The 24,507-nt window shown below is 44.5% G+C and overlaps 1 protein-coding gene across 8 annotated transcripts in view; it reads right to left on the bottom strand.

The window, feature by feature from the left end:
- Positions 1 to 24,507, bottom strand: part of DAAM1 (dishevelled associated activator of morphogenesis 1) — a 579,575-nt gene that overhangs the window by 311,709 nt on the left and 243,359 nt on the right. For all 8 annotated transcript variants that reach the window (XM_085626090.1, XM_085626094.1, XM_085626087.1 and 5 more), the window contains one exon: positions 18,423 to 18,642. In XM_085626090.1, the coding sequence (XP_085482216.1) occupies positions 18,423 to 18,605 (183 nt within the window). In that variant the 5' untranslated portion in view covers positions 18,606 to 18,642. The remainder of the gene's footprint in view (positions 1 to 18,422; positions 18,643 to 24,507) is intronic.

The following is a 24,507-nucleotide window of genomic DNA, read 5'->3' as shown; positions in this document are numbered from 1 at the left end:
CAGAATTTTGGGTTCTGCGTTCAACAGCGAAATGGGCCTATAGGAGGCGCAGCGATCTCGCGGCTTCCCCTCTTTGTGTATCACAACTATGTTGGCGAGGCGTTGTTCAGGGGGGAGGAAGCCCACCGCACGTGCCGCGCAAAACATGTCCCGAAGATACGGCGCTATCTTATCGGGACGCAACTTATATAGTTCGATGGGAAGACCATTAGGACCCACAGCTTTACCCGATGCGATCGAGCGAGTGGCCAGAGCGATCTCATCTGACGACAACTTCGCCTCCATCAATACTGCCTCAGCCTCCGATAGGGTTGGCAATGCAATGTCTCTAAGCAACAGATGGGAATCCTCCTCCGAACGCACAGAAACTGGAGAGTATACCCCGCGGAAATGAGCCGCGAAGCAGTCCACGATCTCCACCGGATCAGTCAAACGCACTCCATCCAGTCTCTCCACAACGGGCACCACCCTGCTCGCTCTCTCCTTCTTATCCAACCAGGCAATCAACTTTCCGGCCTTATCCCCCACATCATACAGTCGTCCTTGCTGCTCTCTACTCATCCCTTTAGCGGCTTCCGTGACTAGCGCTCTATAATCTGATTGTTTGAGGCTGAGAACATGCAATTTCTCATCAGTAACTCCCCGCTCCAAGTCCTCCTCCTTTTCAGCTATTTCAGTTTCCGGGCGAACCACCTCTGCTCTCTCGCAACTCTTAGCATGGGAGATAAGGGACAAGGCCTGCCCCCTGATCACCACTTTATAAGCCTCCCATAGGGAGACGGCCGACGGCACCGACCCCACATTATCATTGAAGTAGTGATCAGTGGACTTGACCAGTCCCGCGCGGATCTTAGGGTTACGTAGATACCAGGGGCTGATGGGTGCCACTCTCCCCTCCGCCCCAGGGACAACCCTCAGTTGCAACCATATAGGGGAATGATCAGAAATACCTCGGGCTAAATGACGCACCTCCCCAATCATCCCAGCTTGGATCGCCGGCATAAGCATGTAGTCAAGTCTCGAGAGACTCCCATGGGCCCCCGAGTGAAAGGTATATTGCGCCTGTCCCGGGTGCATCAATCTCCAGCAATCTACAAGTCCCAAAGTGTCCAAAAAGCCACCCAACCAGGCCTGAGCCCTAGGAAGATCCCTGGGGGGGTGACGGTCCTCCAACCCGGAGACAACTGCATTGAAATCACCCCCCAGCACCAGAACCCCCCCAGGGAGTCCCAGGACCAAACGCCCCAAATCAGCAAATGAAGCCGTCTGTGACCCCGGAGGCACATACACAGCCACGAGCGAAATAGTCCTACCCTCCCATCTCCCCACTAGTGCCACATAGCGCCCCCTATCATCGTGAAGCACCTCGTCCACTTCCAATGGGAGAGAGACCCTAACCAGAATGCCCACTCCCCTAGAGCCAGAAGTGAAACCAGAGTGAGCGGCAAGGCGATAGCCCCTCCTATTTAGGGCATGGAAGGAGTTCCCAATCAAATGCGTCTCCTGCAAGAAAACAATGTCGGGCGAAATCCGCTTCAGAAACTGCAACACCACCCCGCGCTTGATCCTGTCCCCCAGTCCATTCACATTCCACGAAAGGATTCTCAATCCCCTACCCCCCATCCCACTCCCGTGCATGATACCCACATCCCGAAAAGCACAACCCGGATAAGTCAGCAGAGAACTTCACATTGCCTTGCGAAACAAACAAACAATCCCCAACAACCCCCCTCCCCCACAATCCCAAAACCACAACTCCCCCCTCTCTGCACCCCTGCTTGAGCCCAAACAGCCCTCCCAACTCGCAGTGTGCCTGTCGCCCTAACATATACCACAAAAAGAACCCCAGAAGGAGGAAAGGACCCCAATAAGCTCCCCACAACCCTCAAGCATTTGGAGGGCAAATTGTGCCAAACTAGGGTCTAGTTGAGCCAAGGTACAAAACGTCACCAGTCCAGTATATCACCAGGAACCAAGTTCTAGTCCTGCTCCACCAAATCCCGTCCGCTCCGCCATCCGACTGTCTCGATCCTGTCCCCGAGGCAGGGCAGGGCAACCAGTCTCCAACCGCCTCCGGCCGGTCGAAAAAGTGGGAACGACCCTGGAACTCAACCCGCAGCCTCGCCGGGAACAACATCGCATATTTCAGCTCCATGTCCCTCAAGCGCCGTTTGACGCCCAAAAAACCCAGCCGTTGTTTCTGGACCGCTTGTGTGAAGTCCGGGTAAAAGCTGACATTGGAGTTCTCAAACTTCAGCGGCCCGGCAACCCTCGACGCCTGAAGGATAGCATCCCTATCCCGAAAGTTAAAGAGTCGGGCGATGATAGGCCGCGGGGGAGCACCCACCTTGGGCGCACCACCTGGAATCCTGTGGGCCCGCTCAACCGCAAAGAACTTGCTCAGTCCCTTGGGCGCGAGACGATTGGTCACCAGATCCTCAACAAAAAGATCTGCAGCAGATTCCTCCGATCTTTCCGGCACTCCAATGATACGAACATTGTTCCGTCTAGCCCTGCTTTCGGAGTCCTCAAGTCGGCGGTCCGTCAGATCACTGGCTAGCCACAACCTACGGACCTCCGTTTGCAGGGCAGCCACGTCCACAGTTAGGCTCGATGCCGCTTGACTTAAGGAGTCGACCCGCTCGTTAGTTTTGGACAGGTCTGCCCTGACCAAATTCACATCGATCAGGACCGCATCCAGTTTATGAGCCAGGGTATCAAACTGCTGACCCACGGCGGTCTTCATCTCCTCAATGGCGCCCATGACGTCCAGCAGGGTCAATTCCGACGCTGGGCCTGAGACCTCCTTCGATCTTTCAGGCGATTTATGCGAGCCACCAGGGGATCCCTTTGCCTGCGCATATCGATCCATGTTATTGACCTGGGTATAAGCACCCCTCCGGGTTGACTTGGGTTTCGACTTGTCTCCGTCTAGTCTCGCCGCCATCGTCCGGAGGCCACCAAGGCCAGCACCCGCCCGCACCAGGGAAAAAGGGACCAGGTAGCTAATTCAATGGAACACAGCCGTCGCCGACAGGCAGCCCATGTAGAGTCCGAGAGTCAGGCCAGACACTTCGCCGTCCGCGCCCCTCTGAAACACCAAAGTCTCTCAGCCGATATCAGAGAACACGCTTGAAAACGAAAGTGAAAGTGCGGGGTCCGTGGCAGGTCAAGCTCAGCCAGCCGCTGTTGTTCACTTCGTACCCGGGCATTTCCCCAGCTCGAGATCGGGACCAAGGCAAGAGCAGGCCGCAAACTTCGGAGTGCAACCATGCCGGTTCCCGGCGTCCGATCCGAGTTTGGAAAACGGGTGGCACCTCAGCACAAGTTCATCTGCAAAAGCCTGTCAAAGAAATCAGGATGAAGTCAGGATAGACGTGGGAGGTTGCGGAGGCCCTCGAGAGCCGTAAGCCTACGCGGCCATCTTGGTTGCGCGCTAGGCTCCTCCCCTCACATATCTTATTTTTAGGTAGCACTTGCAGCGGAGTCTAATTAGGACGCTGAGGCTTGTGGGATATAGCGTATTCCTCAATACAACAATATTTGGTCAAGTGAGGAGGAGGCAGTAATCAGAACTCCGGTCTTCTGCTTTCATAATGTGCCTGTAGCTGGCTATCTGAGGACAGCTCTTTCCCTCAGTAGGTGGCATTGTCAAGAAGAACATCGATGGCCTCTTCTGGATCACAGTGTCGCTTTTGGGAGCCCTTCGACTCGCATGGTGTGCAGTAATAGTTGCAGTGCTTGGACAGTCACAAAGTGTCTGCTTCCTTCAAAAGTGCTGAAATTGTCCTGGCAAAATCAAAATGAAGAGCTGCTGAGTGGTGCCAGCACTGCAACAGCAGCAACACAAAGGTCCTGCTTAGAAATGTGGCTGCTGTAGCATTATTCCAGTACCAAAAGTACAGGTTAGGTGTGAAGTACCGGTACTATTTAGTAACATCAGTACAGACAGACTGCGAAGTGGCGCTAGTCCTTCTCTGATGTGCCAGTACTCTCTCAGTAAAATTTCAGCTGAGAATTGCCAGGGCTGTCCCAATAACAGGAAGATTGACCTGATGAGAGGTGGTAGTATTCCATTAGCTGTATATAGGTGCTGCACAAGTGGGCAGGGTCTATCTCAGAACATATATTTTTGTTCTGAGAAATTCAACTTCTGTCCTAGTAACAGTAAGGAATAAGACATGCAAGTAATGTCTTTATTAAAAATACCACAGTCGTGCAGAGAAGTGCAAATGTGATGTAACGCACCTTCTGAGGCATTCACGAAGCATAACGTCCCAGTTCATGTAGGATACATCATCATTATGTCAGGTCCCACAAATGCTACAAGGGAGAGAAGATTGTGTAGGCAGAGCACTCCACCAGGAACAAAGACTTATCTGTCCAACCCGTCAGACCCAAATGACTCTCATAGCCCACATTCTACACTCATATCCCACTTGCGCGTCACCAGTGAAGCAGGTTGAGCTGTAACATATATGAGACAAGGTGGATGGTGGAAGGTCAAGGCGACCTCTGACACATCTAATCTTCTGGAATATTTCTGTGAGGCCTGGTGCTCTTCAGGTGGACACAGGGTACAGGGCCTTCCGAACCAGGTAGTAATTGGCTCGCATACAGTGTTATAATGGCCCCCACAGTCCATGTTGTGCTATTTTATATACATTATTTTAAAGGTGTTATCTGTATTCTTCGCTTTTGTGTAGCAGACTGCAACACAAAAGGAAATTTAGGTTTACTGAAAAGATTTATTTACTCCTTGGCAGTCTCTTTTCAAGCATACATTTTCTAACTAATAAATCTTAACAAATTGTATATCCCCAGTTTGCACTGCCGCTGACAATACACAATACATGGAGATTATATCAGAATATTTTTTTAATTTTTTTTTTATCACCACCAACTGTTCGCCGGTCTGTGATTGTTAATTGTGTGAGGTGATACAAATCGGAAACTGTTTTTTTCCTAGTAAAACACAAGAGAAGGAAGCAGAAAATCAAGAAGCGATCACTACACCTGGTAACTCATTGAAAGTGAAGAACAATAGCACAGTGTTTTTGCAGCTGAATGGATACAGAAAGACCCGCTTTCTGTAAAGTACAAATCTTTTTGCGTACCCGTTCCACTATGGATTGTTTCAATATTTAACAGGTGCCTCGTGTTTTTTTAATGACTTTCTTTAACACAGCCCCCTACTTTCTGCGTGCTGGAAATGACGGCGATTTTGGTTTCTCAAGTGTTTCCTCGTGGCCAGTGCTTTATTTGATCTTTTTTAAAGGATGCATGTGCCACATAAAGCAGCAAACGACAAAAACAGCTTTCATCGCATCAGTGTCAATCCCACCCCAGGACAGGCCCCAGGAGATGTTTTATGAGTCAGATTCAGTCCGTTATATCCTCTGTTACATACACAAAGTCCCAAGCATTACAAAGAGGGAAGAAATATTACACAAGAATAAGTAGATATGTTAAGGCTCAGTCAGTGATTCACCATTTGCTATTTATCCTCTATATTATGGTTTGAGTTGTACAATGCCCTGCACATTTTAACGTGCATGTTGCAGTGCAGTAAATTGAGTGCTCCCACTTTTCTTACAAGGGCCAACAAAAAATGTTTTACATTTAGATTGTTGTAAGTGCTTAACAACAGAGCCCCACGCTCCTCTTCGGGAGGAGATGTGGCCTAGCGGCTCGAGACCTAAGTTCGAATCCTGGCCTTGGAGCTAGACTCAACATCATGTGACTCTCTGGACAAATCCCTGAATCTACCTGTGCCTAAATGAGAGTAAAATGTATTTGTGTAATCCCCACTTAAGCAAACATGTTGGGTGAATATGTGGACATAATGGGAGGCAAGAACTGCCTAGTTTGTACCTTTCTTCGTTCTTCTGCAGGTAAAGGAGCGACCTATTAACAAGTGTCAATTTCATACTGTAAGTAACTGTAAATAATTTTTATTTGCATAGTTAATAAAAACCATTGCAAATACAAAAACATCAAAGTTAAAAGCAATTCTGCGTACAAAATAAAAAAATGATTTCATAGTGTGCAATTTTTATCTTTTAAAAATCATTTCTAAAAATTAATAATTTAAACATCCATAAATGGAAATGCTATTGTATTAGGACACCATCTTATAATAAAGTATAAATCTGGTGTTGGCATTTTCTTTCCCACCACCCTCATGAACTTCACCAGTGTCAATTTCATACAGCCTTTCTTGAAATGTTTTTGTTAGGATATTTTTTTTGTTTAAACAGAGTTTTATCTAGCGCGAACTAGACCCGAATCGTGTATCAGAGCGCTTTACATAGCACCAGTTGCATTACATGAGGACACATTCATTTTTATTAGGCGCGGGGAGATTAAGTGATTTGCCCAGAATCACAGGATGTTCAGCGTCATTACTGAGACTCGAACCCAGTTCCCCAGATTCAAAGTCGATCGCCCTAGCCGTTAGACCAACTCCTCTCCTATATACATTTACTATTGTAAAGCGCTCCAATACCTTCAGGTCAAGCTAGAGCTATATAAAACTCTCAAATAAATAAATGTACACGATCTGTAAATCATCTCTGGACCCCTTGCATCATGTACAGCACTCCGTTGTTCCACAGGTAGGTTCGCACTATATAAAAACCTATAAATCTTTACACTTTCTCCAACAAAGCCTCCAAATGCCCTTAAAAAAAACTCATATTAGTTGGCCCTAATATAGACCGAAGAGACTCAATAAAGCTCCAAACACACCACAAGCACCTGAATCATCATTATCTGCATCTCGCCTGGCCAGCGATGGACCGCTTCAAATATTTCTTCGCTTCCCACACAGACTCATCAGACAGCCCCACATCTATCAAAGGACACCTTCTACACAACCGCCTAGAGATCCTGGTACACCTCAAACTACAGAACTACAGACCACACCCTGAATGTATCATCATGCTCAGCTTACGTGTTACAATCCCAACACAAGCATTGGCGAAGCCAATAGGTTTCGCCTATGCGAGCTACTAAAAGCAATTGACACACAAACTGGAATACTTCATCAAGAAATAGAATGATTTGTCAACGCTCCACCTAGATGAGGGGAACCAAGGAGGAGCTCTGGAGCATCACCTGCACGCACCAATGAGATCATCATCATGAAACAATTGAGGGAGACTTGGAGGCATCCTTGAATGCGGTCGGTTGATGAAAGGGACAATGAACCCCAGGACCCGGGCATCATCACCCGAGGCAGAGGACATTAATACCCTGAGAAGCAATTACAAATAGATGGGGCAAAAGCAGTTCACCAGAAAAGGAAGCATCGGTCATTGTTGTCCTGTAAAATGTTGCCTATTCGATTTTTTTTTCTTTTGCAGTTTTATATAGTGCAAACTCAACACAAAGGTATTGGAGTACTTTACACGAGCACCAGTTACATCACACAAGAACACATTCCTATTTTTTTTGTAGGCACAGGGACATTAGGTGATTTGACCAGAATCACAGGATGTGGAGCAGACACCGACTCGAACCTGCATCTCCAGCTACAACGTCGGAAGCTCTGGCCGTTACGCCACATCCTCATGCCCGCATACAAGAGAATGCCTGTATTTGCCAACCAATTGTTTAGGCTTGCTCTGGCAGTATGTGAAGATACACTGTCATGTTTTACTCTTTGCTAGGTGCAATGTGTGAGGTTTCTCTCTGGAAGATGAAGGGATGGACGCCTGGCCAAAGATGATTGTGGATGCAATGTTCACACCTGTGAATGGTATGCCTGCTACTGTGGCCTGGATAGCCCAGGGAGGGGGGGGGGGGAACGCACAACCATACGCATCCCGTGGTGTATTGCCCTCTTCCTAAGGGTGGCAACAGCCTGCACAAACGTGGCAGCAGTATGCAGGCCTGCCAAGTACCATGCATCAGGCATTAGAATAACGCATTTCAGTTTGGTGATCCACATCACTGCACTGAAATGCAAAATCACACATTATAGCGCCTCTCAGTTGTCAATCAGGAAAGCTGCTATAACACACTTAATAATAAAAGCAGCAGTGGTAGCGTGCTGTGCACACTGCTTCCGTCAGGCTTGGGGGCTGTTATGTACTGCGCTACAAGGTAACACACCACCCCCGACACTCGACGGCATAAGTCAGACGTCACTGGGAGTCACTCACTGTCAGTGCCCAGTGACTACTACAGAGACAGTATGTGAGTCTCAGTGAGTTTGTCAGACTCACTTTAATTTGAGATTGTCGGTTCGTCCTGCCGCAGCGCCCACTTCAAGTAGTAATTGGCAGTATGGATCCCACGGCCGGGCAAGACCCGATCCGACCCGACCCGACCGCTACCAGCGCCGGCACCGTCATGAGCCTGCTCAGCTGGCAGCCAATTGGGAGCTTGCAGTTTTCACCACAGCTTTGTGATCCTTCGAAACCGGGCGGCTGCTGTTGAGCAGCCCAGAGCACCAGTGTCATCAGAAGCAGTTGTGTGCCTGAATATGTGGCAATGGCATTGGTTGCCGCAGGACTGTCTACATTTGTAGCAGGACGACGGGGTCTGCCTGTTGCCACATCACCAGGTCTCCTCGCAGAAGTGTAAGTCATGATCTCCTACTGTTTCACTGACCTGCTATGAAAATTTGCTTTTGCTGGCGCAGTCACGTTGCTCAAATGGGTGTAATTTCTGATGTGTATAGGTTTCCCTGGTCTTCTATACTTGCTTTTTGCTCGTGAGAAAGTGTCACTCATAGTCGTTGAAATGTCACTCATAATTAAATTGACATTATAAAAATGTCACACACAGCATTCTGAAACCTTGGCAGCTATGAGTACGCAGGTCATCCCACCACTTCCTTGCCAACACGCTGCAACCTCTTCCAGACAGAAGCCATGATCTCAGTTATGCCCGGTGGCAGCGGAGAAGAGAAATGGGAAAGCTCTAACTATATGAGCAGCAACGCATAAGGGGTGCTTAAGCTCAGGCAGGATCGGGTACAGAAGCTGCTTGGTGGAGAGGCGGCTCCCGGTCCGAGCTGCACCGAGGTGCGCGGTTGGTCCTTCAGGACTTTTCCCTTCAGCCCCGTGGCTCGGAAACCCAGCCGGTCCCACTAACGTTATTTTTTATATAGGACAGCAAAGAAGGGTTAGAGAGACAAATTCTCTGAGCCTGTCAAATCGTAGTATGTGAAGCAGGCGTCCACTTTCTAACTGAAATTGAATTGCAGATCCAAAGTCAACTGTCTCTGGTTTACGACCTTATAGAACTGACGTTTTTGGGAGTTACTTATAACCCTTGTATATAACAAAAATTGTTTATACAAATGTTACGAAATATCATCTGTAATTTTCCAAAATGACGTAGTGCAAGTTTAACATAATGTTTGTTTTAAAACTTGTTAAAACATCAGAAAATTTACCTGATAATTTCCTCTAATCTAAACCTTTCAAATAGAAGCTAATACATTTTAAGATCTCCACTGTCACGCACAACTACTCTCTGGCAATTTTTAACAGCCCATTAACATTTTTGGGTCGCACAATAAAAAGGTAGCAGAAGTGACCTCTAATGCGTACTTACAAGTATGGCTTAAAGTAAAAAAAAATGTTTTAAAAAAAATAGGCTAGGACAGTCATTTCAGACGACGTCATAGCGTTTTTTGTAAAGTTTTTTTTATACTTTAAGCAGGGGGGGGGGGGGGGAGGGCTGCAGAGACATGCCCTCAAAGAGTGCATGTCTAAGAGTAAAAAAAAAAAAAAGAGTGCCTGTACTGCAGGAGCTTGCAATTGAAGGACTCCGACCACCAGAAGCAGTACTTGGTCCAGGCTCCACTGCAGGACTGCACGAAGACTTGAAGCCCAGGAGGAAGACAGAGGTGAGGATGAGGTGCTGACCAATAGTAAGTAAGGAAATGAGTGACGTAGGAGCTACGTGGGAGCCAGTCAATGGTAACTAAAAAAGAAACGAGAGTAATGGGAGACCCACATCGGAGCCAGCCAATGGTAAGTCAAGGTAAGGAATGGGCGGGCTCAAAACTCTTTTTAAGTATTATTTTTTAAATACAAGAGATTTTGCAAAGGACCGCTCAAGCGCTGTGCAGGTAAAGCCTAAGAAAAGCTGTTTAATTCTCACAAACTCTCTATAAATTAACAGAACACATGAAGCACGATGATGCAACGTCTGGACTTTCACCAAACAATAATGTTGGATGAAAGTCTGGACTGTAGATCATGCTGCAGCTTTACACATGTCTGCAAGTGGAAAGCTGCCAAACAAAGTCATAGTGGCTCCCTTTTCAGTGTGGAATGTGCCATCGGCACAGAGTAGTGTGTGTTTGGTTTTGGCATAAAAAACGTAAATACGTCTATAAATCCATGTGACAATGCCAAATCTGAAACTGGTTTTCCAGGGTGAGGCAGTCCAAAAGTTACAAATAGCTTCCTGGTCTTTCTAAAGGTGTTGTTACGGTCATTGTAGTACACAATAACTATCATTAGGTCTCCACCTAATACTGTCCTCTAATTTTTGAGCCAGTACTAGCCTACCCTTCCCAGACACAGAAAATAGAGGCGCTTGTCATGTGACACTTAAGTCCACATCGATCAAGATGGCTGATTATATTAGCAGTCTAGCTTTCACTCTTGATGCATTACAAAGATAGCCACCTTCTAGGTGGTGGACAACATCTGCCAGCCAACTGATGGTGGGGGTGTCCAAATGTACATACTTCTACATTGCTCAGTTGCTTTTTATACAGCTGACAGAGGAAATAATCCATTACCTTATGGGGGTGTTGATGCAAGGTTCCTGGAATGTGTTTCTCTTTCATTAAGAGTTGCAACAGTGCGTTCAGAAGGGATCCTCCTAAACCCTTCTTTAAAAAAATCTTATGGTGATTGCCCCAGGGTTCCTGTTGCTCTGCCCTATTCAATCTCTATATGAAACCTTTGGGAGATCCGATTGCTGAGCATGGTGTCCCCATTCATTCGTATGATAGTGATGCCCAGGTGTTATTAAAGGCGGAGCCCACCTTGTGAGGATTAGCCTATGTGTTAGTCTAAACGGTTGCCAAAAGTTTAAAATTGAATCATTATGAAACAAGATTTTTCTTATTCTTCTCTTGTGGGGTTGGTCTTCTAACTTAGATAAAGACCTCCTTGAATATTCATGTCCAAGAAGCATGTCCTTCTCTTGCCCAATAAACCTGGTGTACAGCTCTAGGTGTCATTAGAATGACAGGGGTAGTACCTTACTGATGGGTTTGGATAAGAGCACCCACCCTTCCTTAGAAGAAAGTGTTACACATAGCCGCGCAAGGCACTGTGAGATGGAGCACATTACTCCAATCATTATGTTTTTGCAGTGGCTCCCACCTGAAGTACACAAGTCAAGTGAGACTTGTACAGTGCAAATCCCCTATGGAATCCAGCTACCAGGATAGATGTCTAAGGTAGCATCAAACCTGACACAGACTTAAAAAGGAGCGCTTTCACGGCACTCCTGAAAATGTCCTAATAGGTGACTTTTCTCAGATCCACTGGCAGGTAATTCTGCTATTTAGCTATAGGAACTTTAGTTTGTCATTCTTCAGTCCATATGTTTTTTCTTTCGAATGCAGGGATCTCGAATCATCCCTTACTCAGATATCCAGCCATTCTGTTGGATATCCGAGTCATTGCCAAAGCCCAGACTTTCACAAGACGGGTAGTTGAAAGCCAATAAATTCTTCAAATCATTACCCTGACATGTTCACAGCAACTAAGTTCAGCCACTACATGGGTCACAGAACTCTTTTTTGGAGAAGCCACAATCTGTTTTTCTGAAGCTCGACAAACACTGTACAACCAATCAACACTGTACAACCAATCACCGAGTTTCAAGGCTACAAGGGCGATGCGCCATTTCCTTAAGATTAAACTTGCCCAACTGATGGATATAATTAATAGCAAGTCTTGGAAATGTGATAATCATATCCATCTAGAGATAAAAGTCTATCATTTTCATTTTTCACTTATGGGAAAAGGAGAAAAGATTAGATTTTTCATACAGATTTAGAACAATGCTTTAATTGTACAAATTATGTTGATGTGTTTCATTCATTTGTGTCGTTTAATGTTTTTGCACAAGGTTTAGAAGCTTTTCCACATGGTCTCCGTTTCATTAAAACTCCAAAGTGAAAGAACACTCAATAGATGGTCTTTGTAGCGTGCTATCGGTTAAATAACTGATGTCTGGCGTTCCAAATGCTGACTGGAAAGAACAGAAACGCGGTCAGCAGTAGCAAATCAGTAAACACAATGTCATTACCAGCAACTTCTGAAATATTGATGCCCTGGGCCCAGAACAAACATGACGGTGGCAGATTGCTTGTGCTTAGGTACAAAGAAAAAGGTACAAGGTTCACTTGCGGGACTATGTCAATTAGTTTTCAGAGCTTGCAGTTTGAAAAGACTTTCTGCATGGTGAAAGCTCTGATAACATTTCTCTGAGAGGAGGGTTTGGGTGAAAACTGATTCTGTGCAACAGCTGCATTTTCGTCGCCATCATATATAGGCTGGTTGTAAAAGGGGACGATCACAGATGCTCCTTTGTGAATCAAAAGATGTTGGCACCTAGAAAATGTTACTCTAGAAAAAGTATGCTAAACAATTGGGGGTTAGAAGCAGTATGCAGCATAATGTACTTGAAGGGACTTCACCACTGTCTTTCAATTACCGATTAGGCACCCGGCGTGGGAACGCTCATGGGAGTGGACGAATGGCTACTGGATTCCAGGGTCCTACATTCCACATTACAAGACTGGGCAAGACAGAAAGCGAACTTCCACACACACCACACAACGCAGAAAGAAATACCCTTTCCCTACGTGCGTAGCAAACATGTTTACAGACACATGGAAAGGACGAATGGGGAGGCTATCAGCAGACTAAAATTCGACCCTTCTGATGATGTAGCAGGCAGAATACGCTCTCAAATGCACTCAGAATTTCACAGGATTAGAGATCAGTACTTCCTTCGGGATAGAAGCCTTACAGAGGCACATGCTGAAGATTGGGTATACAGACGTTCATTCAGGAGGTAAAGACTGATGATAGATATCGGTACGGTCAAGGTGGCAAATGGCGTGGGGCGCCTTCAGGAGACAAGTGTGCACGACTCCTGTGGAAGTCTTACTAATTAATAACACAGGCTTCAAAAACAATCCAACTCAACGCTGGTAATGCAAAACTGGTCTTCCACCAAAAATGCAGAGAAGATGCCTACCATTGTGTTATTTCACCTGGAGTTGTCTGCAATGCCATAGTATGCAGATGAAGGTATGGTATCATAAAACAATGCCCTGCTGTTGAGCCTTTTTCAGGCAGACTTGCAGAGAAGCACATGCTTGGAGGCGACCCTGCTTACAGTATCAATTTCCAAAATAGGAAGAGCTCTCGCTCTGCTATATCACGTGCAGTGCTAGAGGTAACAACACATGAAAGATCTTCTGTTTATCAGAGATGTCTACCTAGGCTCGGCCATTACAATATTCTGTGACAATGCTTTGTGGTTTACCCCAGGTTGCCTAATTTCTGATCTGATAGCAGCAGAGCTCATGACATGATCTATCAAAAGAAGAGGACGTTTGTGGATCCTTCTGGCTGTCACACGACCCAATTTAGGACCTTTGAGAAACATATGACCTTTAGTCACCAAACCGGTGGAAGACAACTAGGATGAAAAAGACGGTGACAAAACAATCCAACATCTTTGTAACTATGACACAGTGGTCTTCCAAGTGCTTTACTGACTCCCCATGGCCAGACGCTCCATCTTTAAGGTCCTTTGTACTGCTCATAGGACCATCTACAGGAAGGGTCCAAACCTAATTCAAGTACAACTGCAAAATGATCTACCAAGGCGTTAAAGAAGCTCCAATAGTTGAAATCAGCAAATGGAAACAAATGCTTCAATGAAACAAATTAAAAGCTGGAGTGATTTGTGCAAAGTACCACTGAAACTACTTTTTTTTTAACCAATCGGGCGGGAGAGGTCAAAGGGTGTTGAGCTAGTGGGTTTTTATCAGCTAACAAGTCTCAATAGAGGATGAGATACCCTTTTCACCTAGACAGGTCTGGTGAGGAGTCTTAGACCAGCCTATGAAACCAAGCATGAAAGGGTGGAGGTCTAGGACTGATATTACGATAGAACTCATGCGTTCAAACCGAAGAGCGAATAGTGTGAAAGGACAACGGTTCAGTGATACCGAGTGTGCTAAGGAACTACTGCAAATAATACTGGGGAAGGGATGAGGCAGGAGAACCGAAAAAGGGAGTAAACAGTAATACGGGAACTTTTTTTCTGCCGAAGAACAGGGTATTCTGTTTAGGGTGACTATGCAGAGGAGTGATGCTAGGGTATTCAAGGTACAGACACTAAATGTCAGTAAGAAGAAATCATCGACTGCTCTAGTTCACAAAATACAATATTTGTAACATAGCATGTAAACGCTGGACACTCAAGAATCTTTCAAAGTGGTTAACTGTCCAAGCCGTTTGCACTTCGTTGTTTGAGAATATTTCCTCATATTGCGGTTGTCTCTTTTTGGAGTTAAATAGCAATAAAATTAAAGTTTAAAATATTATTTAACAGCTACTGAGTGCTGTTGTAGGCCACAAAACCGACCTAATTTCCATGCACAATATCACGAAGAAACCCCTCCTCCTGTATACAATGCCGCGGAGCAGGCATGCACTTCTGCGCGTTGCACCGAGTCCTTCGGCGCTCGTGCTTGCAAGGAGCGGGAGCTGAGGGTAAGTCACCCCTTTGCCTGTCGCTGCTTTTATTACGGCTGTTATTTCAAAACGTGATCTCTAATAAAAACCTGAATACAGGACGTTAATAGTGATACGCTGCTTCCTTGCAGTTCTTTGTGCCACTTTGATACATTTTTTTTCCTTGCAGAACGCCCCCCATGCCCCCACTGCCACCACTCCTACAGTGTAGAAAGTTTTTTTCCAATTGCAACCCTGCTCAAACACACTGCCCTGATCTCAATTTACGTTGTCCGTGGCTGATCTTTGTAGGCCTGCGCGAGCGCCATGGCAACACTTGTCTACATGATTCAATCTACCTTCCAGCCAAATGCACTTTTTTTTCTTCCAAAGACAGTTTCAGAAAACGCCTCGTGCAAATAGAATGTGAAAGGTACGGACAGAGTACCTAGCTAACGCAAGAGAAGGATTTTTAACAGCATTTCCTATTGTCGAGCTGTTGTGGTTCTTCTACAGCTAAGCCTGGCAGGCAAACAGCTGAACTGTCGCTTTCAAAGTTAATGCCATTAAACCTGGCCTTTAGTAAACGACATCTTGTCTCAGCCATTGTTCTCCGCGCACATGGCGGGGTTACCACCCTCACCCAGCAGCAGAGCTTGTGAGACTGCATTAACTTTTAGCCCCGATAGGGCTATCGCCTGATCTCCATTCGAAAAATACCGGAAGTCTTCTGCACGGGACCGTAAAGGGCTCCTTCTGCCGCCGGCACCGCCCCAACGAGGGTCCAGCACGTGCCAGGCGCAGACCGTGGCAATAGAACTCACAAAACCAGGGCGTTTACGCGGAGCAGAAACAATAAAGGGGCCCTTCAAAGTGTTCGATCTGTCAGCATTTACTGTTTTATTAAAGGTAGACTATCACACGCCCACTAGTAAGATGGCTTTATTGGCTAGTACCTCCGCTCTTAAAAAAAAATACAGTTAAAAAGGTTCAGCAACCACTATGAGCAGATTTGGCTTAGATGTTCTTTTCATGTTCAAAGTGAAAACTAACTTTGTCACTTGGAAAGGCCCACCAATAAAACTTGAACTCAAACTTTATCATCAAATGGAGCTGGCTCTGGTGGCTTAGTGGACTAATGCGTCCACTGTAGGGGCCTGTGTGCGACCTCATTCATGGTCACATATTCAAATGCCGGCGCGCCCACTCTGCCTTTCATCATTCGAAGGTCGATCAAATGAATACCATTGAGTTGGGTATCAATAAACATCTGTTATTCAGCGACAAGATACGCGTGGGTGAACGTGCGCTTTAAGAATATAAGTTATGTTGCGACGCAGAGATCTGGTGCACCTGCAGGAAAATGCTGACACCACTGCTTTTCTACAGATGCATATCGCTGCATTCACAACTGACTGGCCTCGAAGCAGCTTCAGCAGGGTTACATTTAGTGAAGTAATATAGAATTTTAAAGGGAACAAAAAATGAAAGGACTAGGTTCGGCGGGCCCACGCCCTGTGTGACTCCCCGACAGGAACGAGAAGCCGGTTGTAAGCACCGCTGACTCTACTGAATGAAATCAAGGGAGAAATCCAGGAGGCAGAGCAGGCATGGCGATCTATGAGGCTGCATTAAATTACTTCTCCCAAAGGCTCTTCACCATCTCTAGATTTATTGTTGCACTAAATACGACGACTCAAAGCACAAATAATCAAATGCAACCACTTCTCAATTTATATATGGGAGCAAAGAACGTTCTGGTTCGATGATCTTAGGTGAGTGTATAGCAGGTAGGTTACCCGCAGTTTGGTGAGGTAATAGAGGGCATTTCATAGAAATGGCTATGCCACCCACATACTGGAACCATTTCACCACTGATAACGGGGTAATGCAGTAGATCATCAACAAGGGCCTTGTGGGCTTCGCAGGCTGACTTGAATCTGACCACGTCTTATTGGTAACCTGCAATTACCCATCAACAGCAAGGAGGCGTGTGGTCAATGCATCTCAAGTCTGGAGTGATATGGGCCACATGATTTTGGAATCATTAAATCGCGGCCACAGTTGAGGCAAACTGTCCCACATACAGTCCTTGAAAATAGTCCATGGGGGAATAGAACAAGGTTATGGCGGGAATCCGCTGTCTTGGAATTGGTAGAATCATGATTCCAAGCATATGCAGACCACAGAAGCAACCATGGTGAAATTGTTGACATGAGGGATCAATTTCAGGCTCATGTCTTTGATCATATCCAGATTAGTGATTATATAAAGTGGAGTCGATAGAGCACAGGCCAACCAAGCAGCAGTGTGGTGCACTCTCCAGGTCCCCGCTGTAGGGCCGCCATCATTGAGGAATTTGAACAGAGCCATCACTGATGCAATGACCTTTGAACATAGGTGGGTCTGCATGTCCTTATTCACTGCGGCCTTTATTGCAAGTCTCCGAGTAGACAGTATACTTGGAACAACTCAGATCCTCACTGTCAAACACGATCACCAGAGCGGTCAAACTGACACTGAAAAGTGGTCAGTGGCAGAGGAGAACTGCTTAGGTGACGTTTGCCAGCGACAAGAGGTAAGCAGGATGCTAGTTTAACTCAGTGAGATCTGTTACCAGAAAATAGGTGAACCACTGAAATGATAATCAGTCAACATAAATGGCATACTTGAGTAATAGGATTACTTGTTTAGAGTGCCCACTGCCAAAAGCCAGCAAAGTGCAATCAACACACCAGGCTACCCTGAGTGTAAACAGGGTGGTTACCTCCCTAAAAGTATGCCCTCTCAATCACAAAGAAACCGATTGGGAACATTGCCAACCTGTGGCAAGACTGAGCATTCAACCTCGTGGGCACGTGCAGCCTTACTGCCATCTGAGCCATCTCCTCCACATGCATCCCTGCCTCAAACCTCACTCTTACAGAAGGGTTCATAAGTAGGTGAGCTTATGTGGTACTAAAATTGTGAGGTGGGCGGAGGGTTAAAGAGATTCTTTGCTATTAGAAAGTGACATACGTACACCTAGCATTCTTTCTTGTGAAGGTGCTGAAGAACTACAAATACATGATCAGTAAGGAAAAACTAGACATGACCCAAAGCCACATTTTGGACCAGCCAAAAGTGGTACACAGGTTTTGTAAGGAGAGCAGCAATAATCTAATATTACAGAAATATTAGTATTTTTCACAATATTATCCAAGTGTGCCTTGCTTTGAACATATATTCCAACACTAGGCAAGAAAGCCCGCAAGTACTCAGATACATATCTTGAATTAGACATACAACATGTTGTAAGCCAGGGTACCTCGCCATATATACTAATAAAATGAAGGAGTATCTCACACACCTTGATTAGCCTGGGTTTAAGCAGAAGTTGCAAAACAGTGGAATCAAGTAAGCAAGATCTGGGACACTCGCATACAAGCATCAATAGACTTAAGTCCGGCTTACTAACTGCTGCTTCACAGCCCAGTGGCACTCATGCAACTCCACAAAAAGCTCTTAGGCACCCATTGGGCCATCTAAGGTCCAGTGCTTAGCCTCAAAGCAGATAGCTGTGTTTGTAGATCACAGCCAAATTAAGAATCATTTTCTGTTGATCATTTGCACTAAATTATCAACTGACCAACATGAGGGATCTTCATTCCACTCCATCGGAATCAATTTGAAACTTACCACCAGTTCTGTGAACATGGTATCCAGTTCTTCAACTGGGGGCATCGGCAATGCTGGCTCCATGCTCTGCAGGGCAAACCCACTATCCTGGCGCAGTCTGTAAGTGATTTCTGGGTGGTCATTATTTCGAAAACAGCAGAAGATGAAGGAGATCCCACGACTGCTTCGTTTTCTCGGTGCCATGTTTAGACTCCTGAACGTTCCCTCTTGCTATTTAACCCTGAGGAAGAAAAAACGGAACCATTTAGTTCCTAGGACTTATGAAAGATAGGCAGATATTTTTTTTAAAACTAAAGTCAGCTAAAACAAGCACAGTATTAAATGTTTAGACTCTGATCAAGACACAAGCTCGGTCTGATTTCCAGATGTAAATTCTGTGCCATCATAACTCCACCGACAACAGAAAAAAGACAACACACAACCAGGATAGCACAAGAAACACCAAGGGCCAGATGACTAATGTTTCTTTCTTTACTTTAAATCCTCATAGCTCGAGTACGTTTTTGAGTGTTATGGATTTTATTTATACAAATATTGCAACACTTAGGAACATTAAACCTTACTTAAGTATGTCCTAGAGCACTCAGGAGCAGGGAGGAGGTAAAAAGAAGGGTAAACCTGATCGATCAGCCGTACATTCCTCATTGGAATTTTCTAAGCTTTGGTTTAGCGTTTCTCTTCTAATAAGGTTTTTAAGAAAATGCAAAAGCAAAGCTTAATGCTTACATGTCAAATTAACTAACAAACCAAGGGATTCATGGGAACACAATAAACACACAACTTTTGTGCTTAATATTAAACACAACAGAAGGCAGCATTTTTTTAAAAACAATGCACATAGTTAATGGAAACACTCAACAACCCACTCAATAGAACTCTAAGACGAAAAAAGTCAAGATGCTTTGTCCTTCAGGTAAAGGATTTGGGCTGGTATAGCTTAAGTCATACACATGCAACAAAACGACAAATTAAATAATTGGACATCAGAGGCAATAATGACTGATGCACCACAATCTGGATTTTGAGTAGGCTGCAGCAGTCCTTGTATTTTCTCTAACTTCAGAAGAAGCTCAATTCATATGGAGAACATTTTAAGAGTAAGGTCCCTTAGCTGTCCTAATGAAGTGAGGAAGCCTAGGAAAGATTGCCTGCGTTTCTACAGGGATTTGCAGTTAAGTTCTAGCACTTTCTCCTGTCCTTGTGCTTACCTGACACTGATGGCAGTCGGAATAATGGTGCAGCATCATACTAATAGATATATATCAGGAAATGGGAGGTGCCCTGCAAAATGTCCCCACGGCACATCGTCATATAAATCATTAATGCAGTGGTTCCCAAACTGTGTGTCGTGGTTCCCCGGGGAGCCATCAAACCTAGCCAGGGGAGCCACGCACCAAGCACTTTAATGCATTTAATGTTGAAGGGTCAGTTGGCGTCAGTTAAACTTTATAGACTTAAACACATGATGTTGATGATTTGTAAGTGACATGCCTATAGCTGTAAACATAGTGCTTAATTGATGGCATGTTGAGGGAAATGACCTCCATATTTCACTGGATCCCCACGTTCCAACACTCCCAAAGTAGGCGGAAGATGCCTAATTTATTTTCTTAGACTCGTTAATAGTTTTGTTTTTTCCATATGCATTTTACACCAATGCAAGTTATCAGGAAATTAGTTGTGCTGTCTATTAAACACACTAATTATTATTAAGTATTGACATTTGTACTTGAATCACAGGTACTTCTAGTACATTTCCAGACAGGCCTCCTCTCTCCTTGAGCACAGGGAAGTAGAACACCATATACGGCATAATGCCAACATTTGGAAGCAAGAGAGAGGGACGTAAAAAAAAAAAATCTGAGGAATTTATTTTACTTCCATTGATTTGGAGGCAATTTTAAGGGAGGAGACGGCAAAAATAAAGCTGTATGTGGTTTACAAAATCGTGAGTCGCCCTGCTGAGAGAGGTCTGTTGGCACGTATGAGATGGGTAGAAATGGAAGTGCGTGCAAATATTCAAGCGCAGAAACACTTTGACAATGGGGCCTACATGCATTGGGGTGCTATCTAGCAATGTAAGCAGGATAAAAAAGCTGGAGGGTACTCTAAAAAAAGGCATGGGCAAATAAGCGTAACTAGGAATATTTTAAAAGAGGCGCCACCTTAGTAATGCTAAACACCCTGCGTATATGATTGGAATACCTTCATCAGCTTCATCCCAATTATTTTCAGGGACAAAAATGCAAGCACTCCTAGAGCTGGGCTTACATTCCGCTCACTCTCCAAAAGTAATAACAGTGGGGAGCCACGGGCAATGGCTAAGGGGTCAAGAGAGCCGCGGGTCGAAAACGTTTGGAACCACTGCATTAATGTATAGTTAATTAAAACCATCCCAATTTTAAAAACGGATGATTAAGGCCAACTGCTTATGCATTTATCAAGAACATAGGAATTTACTGTTTTGACACAGTAGGTAAAAAAAAAGTCACAAATGACAAATACAATTTTTTTAAAAAATACTGGAGACCTGTGACTAGATTAGATGTACTGTTTAAATAGTCTGATACCAATCTCAGGATAAGCCCTGGGTCAGGCTAGGTACGTAAGCAGCGACTGTGATAGTTTAAGCAAGTTAGTGTGCTGAAAGAAAAACAAATAGACAACAAAATAGTTATGGATAAGGAAATAGCATCCCAAGAAAAATATTACTCAAAGGACTGATCGCCTCTTAATTCCTCTTGACATCATCATGGTTATTAGTTATTTAGTGCCTAAATTCACCAGTGGCTGAAGCGAAACTTTCAGCTGGAAGTCATACCTACTGGCTTTACCAATGCTTGTTTTTATAATTACATTTGAGAGCACTCTTGGCAAGCCTTCTTTTACTTCAAAACACTTAAAAATTCCCACAACGGGGCTGAGCTCTCTTTGTATGAAACATTTCTGATGTTATAATGAGACACCAGTAAGCAGCAGAAGTAACGCTCCATTCGAGACCCGAATAAGTCAGTGTCAAATACAAGACCGCTTCAACAAAGTCCATCAGACTATTTAATCACACACGTCTTGCCATGAAAAAGTAAAAAGCACTAGTCCAGCAGCTATCTGGAAAGTGCAAAGTGCAGATGGATGGAAATCGTGGATTACAAAAAAATAAATTTCCAAAATTACCACGCTACATGAGTTTATTCGAAGCGGTTACAGCTGGGTGTTTGATAAAACAGGGTACAAACAGCCCAAAGTTAAACTTGAAAGGTAAGCCTTGCAAAGCCCAATCAGCTACTGACTTTATTAACATTTCAGAGAAAAGTTAAATCCTCACTCTTGGAGGCTGCTTGGGAAGGAGCATTGCCTGCAAAGATACACCATCTACAACTAGGCCATACCCTGCCCGCCCGTATGATGACCTCACCTTACAGGACAACAATGGAGCAAAGGAGTGCTCTTCGATGACCAACAACATAATGACTAATGTTGTTTTAGGGTCTTAAAATCACATGATTAACATACCCAATGCTTTGGGGGCATGTATCAACAGCCATGAGACAGGAGTATCCAGATAGCAATAGATCTTCATCCAAAGGGTAAATCCACAAAATATTACAGAGTTCAATAAAGAGTCAAAAGGCAAGAAAAAACAACCCCAAAGAATGATTGACTAAATTTATTAACCCCAATCACTCGATCAAGTGGTTATAAATCATCACTGCTGGTGAAATCTGATGCCAGGGAGTAAAACTGCTGCACACATGTAGAAGACGGTCAAAAAGCTAAGCCTTAAATTAATTTTGTCCTAGAACGACATCTGGCAAGCCAAGAAGGGTAGTGACATCCACCAGTGGCAAACTCACCATGAAGCATGACAAAATGCAAGAGACAGAACTCTAGAGCAATGAAAGTTAAATGAGAGGGCTAGTTGTTGATATGTTGGTAGCTCACACTGCGTGACATCTTGTCAAAGGCTTCCTTCTAGAAGGGAGGTCAGCTGGAAGAGAGTTCTAACTAACCATAGAAGTTGTACTATGCGATATTCAGCAAGCGGTACACGAGTGCTTTGCTACAAGTAATTCCATACAGATAATATGAATATGCACATTGCTGGCAGGCACAAAAATACAAATGCATGAGACATTTCTATGGCTCCCTGAAAAAGGACACATCGATCTTGTTTGCCATCTGGAGGGATTTTTCAAATCCTACTTGTGTTATTGATATTATGTGAGTATGAACCACGCAACTTGCTATGGTCTTGTGTTTGTGCCTTTTTCTGCAGAATATGGACTTAGTCCCATTTGACCCTTCACCACACTACTAATCCACAGAACACAGATACATCATATAATTGACATGATGGCGGATAGGAAGGCTGCCTTTAATAAATGTTTTAATTTCTAACTGTAATGTTCCTACGAGGTGCCAGAGGGAACGTTCTGCTATCTCTGCCACAGACCATCTGCCGAGCAAACCTGTTTATGGAAGTATTCTTTTTTCTCGAACATGTTCCCAGAGTGCAGTGTGTGCCATGCTCTACTGGCAAGAAAACAACCATTACTCAGAGTTAGAGGAAATGAATAATAGACCAAAACTGATAGCAAGCTACAGGGAGCATTTCTTGCATTTTTTATGTATATGTTGAAAAGGACAAGCTATGCAGAAGAATAAAGAAGTGGGGAAAGAAAAGCCAGAAATCCGAGCTGAATTCATTATGGTAATGACTTCTGTCTTGCGGAGAGAGTATTTATTTTATTTTAAAAGTTGTATTTAGCGCTGGCTAGACCCAGAGGTATCAGAGCGCTTTACATGAGTAAGATAATATAAACATGGCATCCAAGTAGCTAAAAGATAACGAAACACGCGGAGTATACAAATCAAAATAGATAAACAGGTGCAAGAGATAAACACTTCAAGTAATTAGTTAGGTGATGTTAAGGAAATGGACAAATAATTGGACACATATAATATGGTGATTGGGGATCAAGTGCAGGTCACAGGTTAGGACCCCCAATAATGATTGGGCCAACATGGCATATGAGTAGATAAGGAATAATGAAGACAACATGCAAGATATACAAATCAAATAGTGGCAAAAGCTATACATTTCAGGTAATTGGGTAGATGATGTTCAGGAAATGGACAGGTTTTACTGGCCAAATATAACATGGTGATTTGAGATCAAGTGCAGGTCACAGGTTAGGATCACCAATAATAATTGAGGACGTGGATTTTGATGGGTTTTTTAAAGCTGGAATAGGAGGGGTTACAGCCCAGGTTTTTTGGGAGGGCATTCCAGATGATAGGGGCATTACCACGGAAGGAGCGGGATTGTGTGGATTTCTTTTTATTAAGTGGTGGGATTAGGAGGAGGGTGTTGGTACTTCTCAGGGTTCGTGTGGTGCCTGCAATGAGGAGTTTCTTGGAGAGGGACTGCGGAGTGTTTTGGTGGAGGACTTTATGACTAATGGAGGCAGTTTTGTAGGCGGATCTGCCTTCAATAGGGAGCCATTTAAGAGATTTGAGAGCTGGGGATATATGATCGAAACGTTTGCAGTCTGTGATGAGCCTAGCTGCAAGGTTGAGCACAGCTTTGATTGGAGCAAGGTGGACCTTTGGGATTCCTTTGAGGATGGCGTTACCATAATCAATACGTGAAAGAACAAGTGACTGAACAACAAGTTTAAAATCATCGGTAGGTATAAAGGGTTTGATTTTCTTGAGGTGACGGAGAGTGAAGAGGGCTCCTTCAGCGGAGTTTTTGATGTGGACGTTGAGGGTTAGGGTGTTGTCGATAGAAATACCAAGAGATTTGACGGAGTTGGACATGGTGAGTGAGCAGTTGAGTGCGTTAAGGTCAGAGATCCAGGATTGAACGGGAAGAGGGTTCTTTTTAGGGGAGAAGAGAATGATTTCAGTTTTATTAGGGTTAAGTTTGAGATGATTGGAATGAGTAATATTTTTCTGTTTTCTTGGTTGGCATTCAGCCATTATTCCATATTTCTTGCTAGATATACTGATGTAGCCTTTGTCTTACTTTGTCTTTTCTATTTGTATATGTGTTTGTTCACATTGAGCAATGTACCTGCAC

This window comes from Triturus cristatus, chromosome 9 (genome assembly GCF_964204655.1).
Source record: "Triturus cristatus chromosome 9, aTriCri1.1, whole genome shotgun sequence".
Taxonomy (NCBI): Eukaryota; Metazoa; Chordata; class Amphibia; order Caudata; family Salamandridae; genus Triturus; species Triturus cristatus.
The sequence above is the reverse complement of the archived record's forward strand: the minus strand, read 5'-3'. Positions and strand labels throughout refer to the sequence as shown.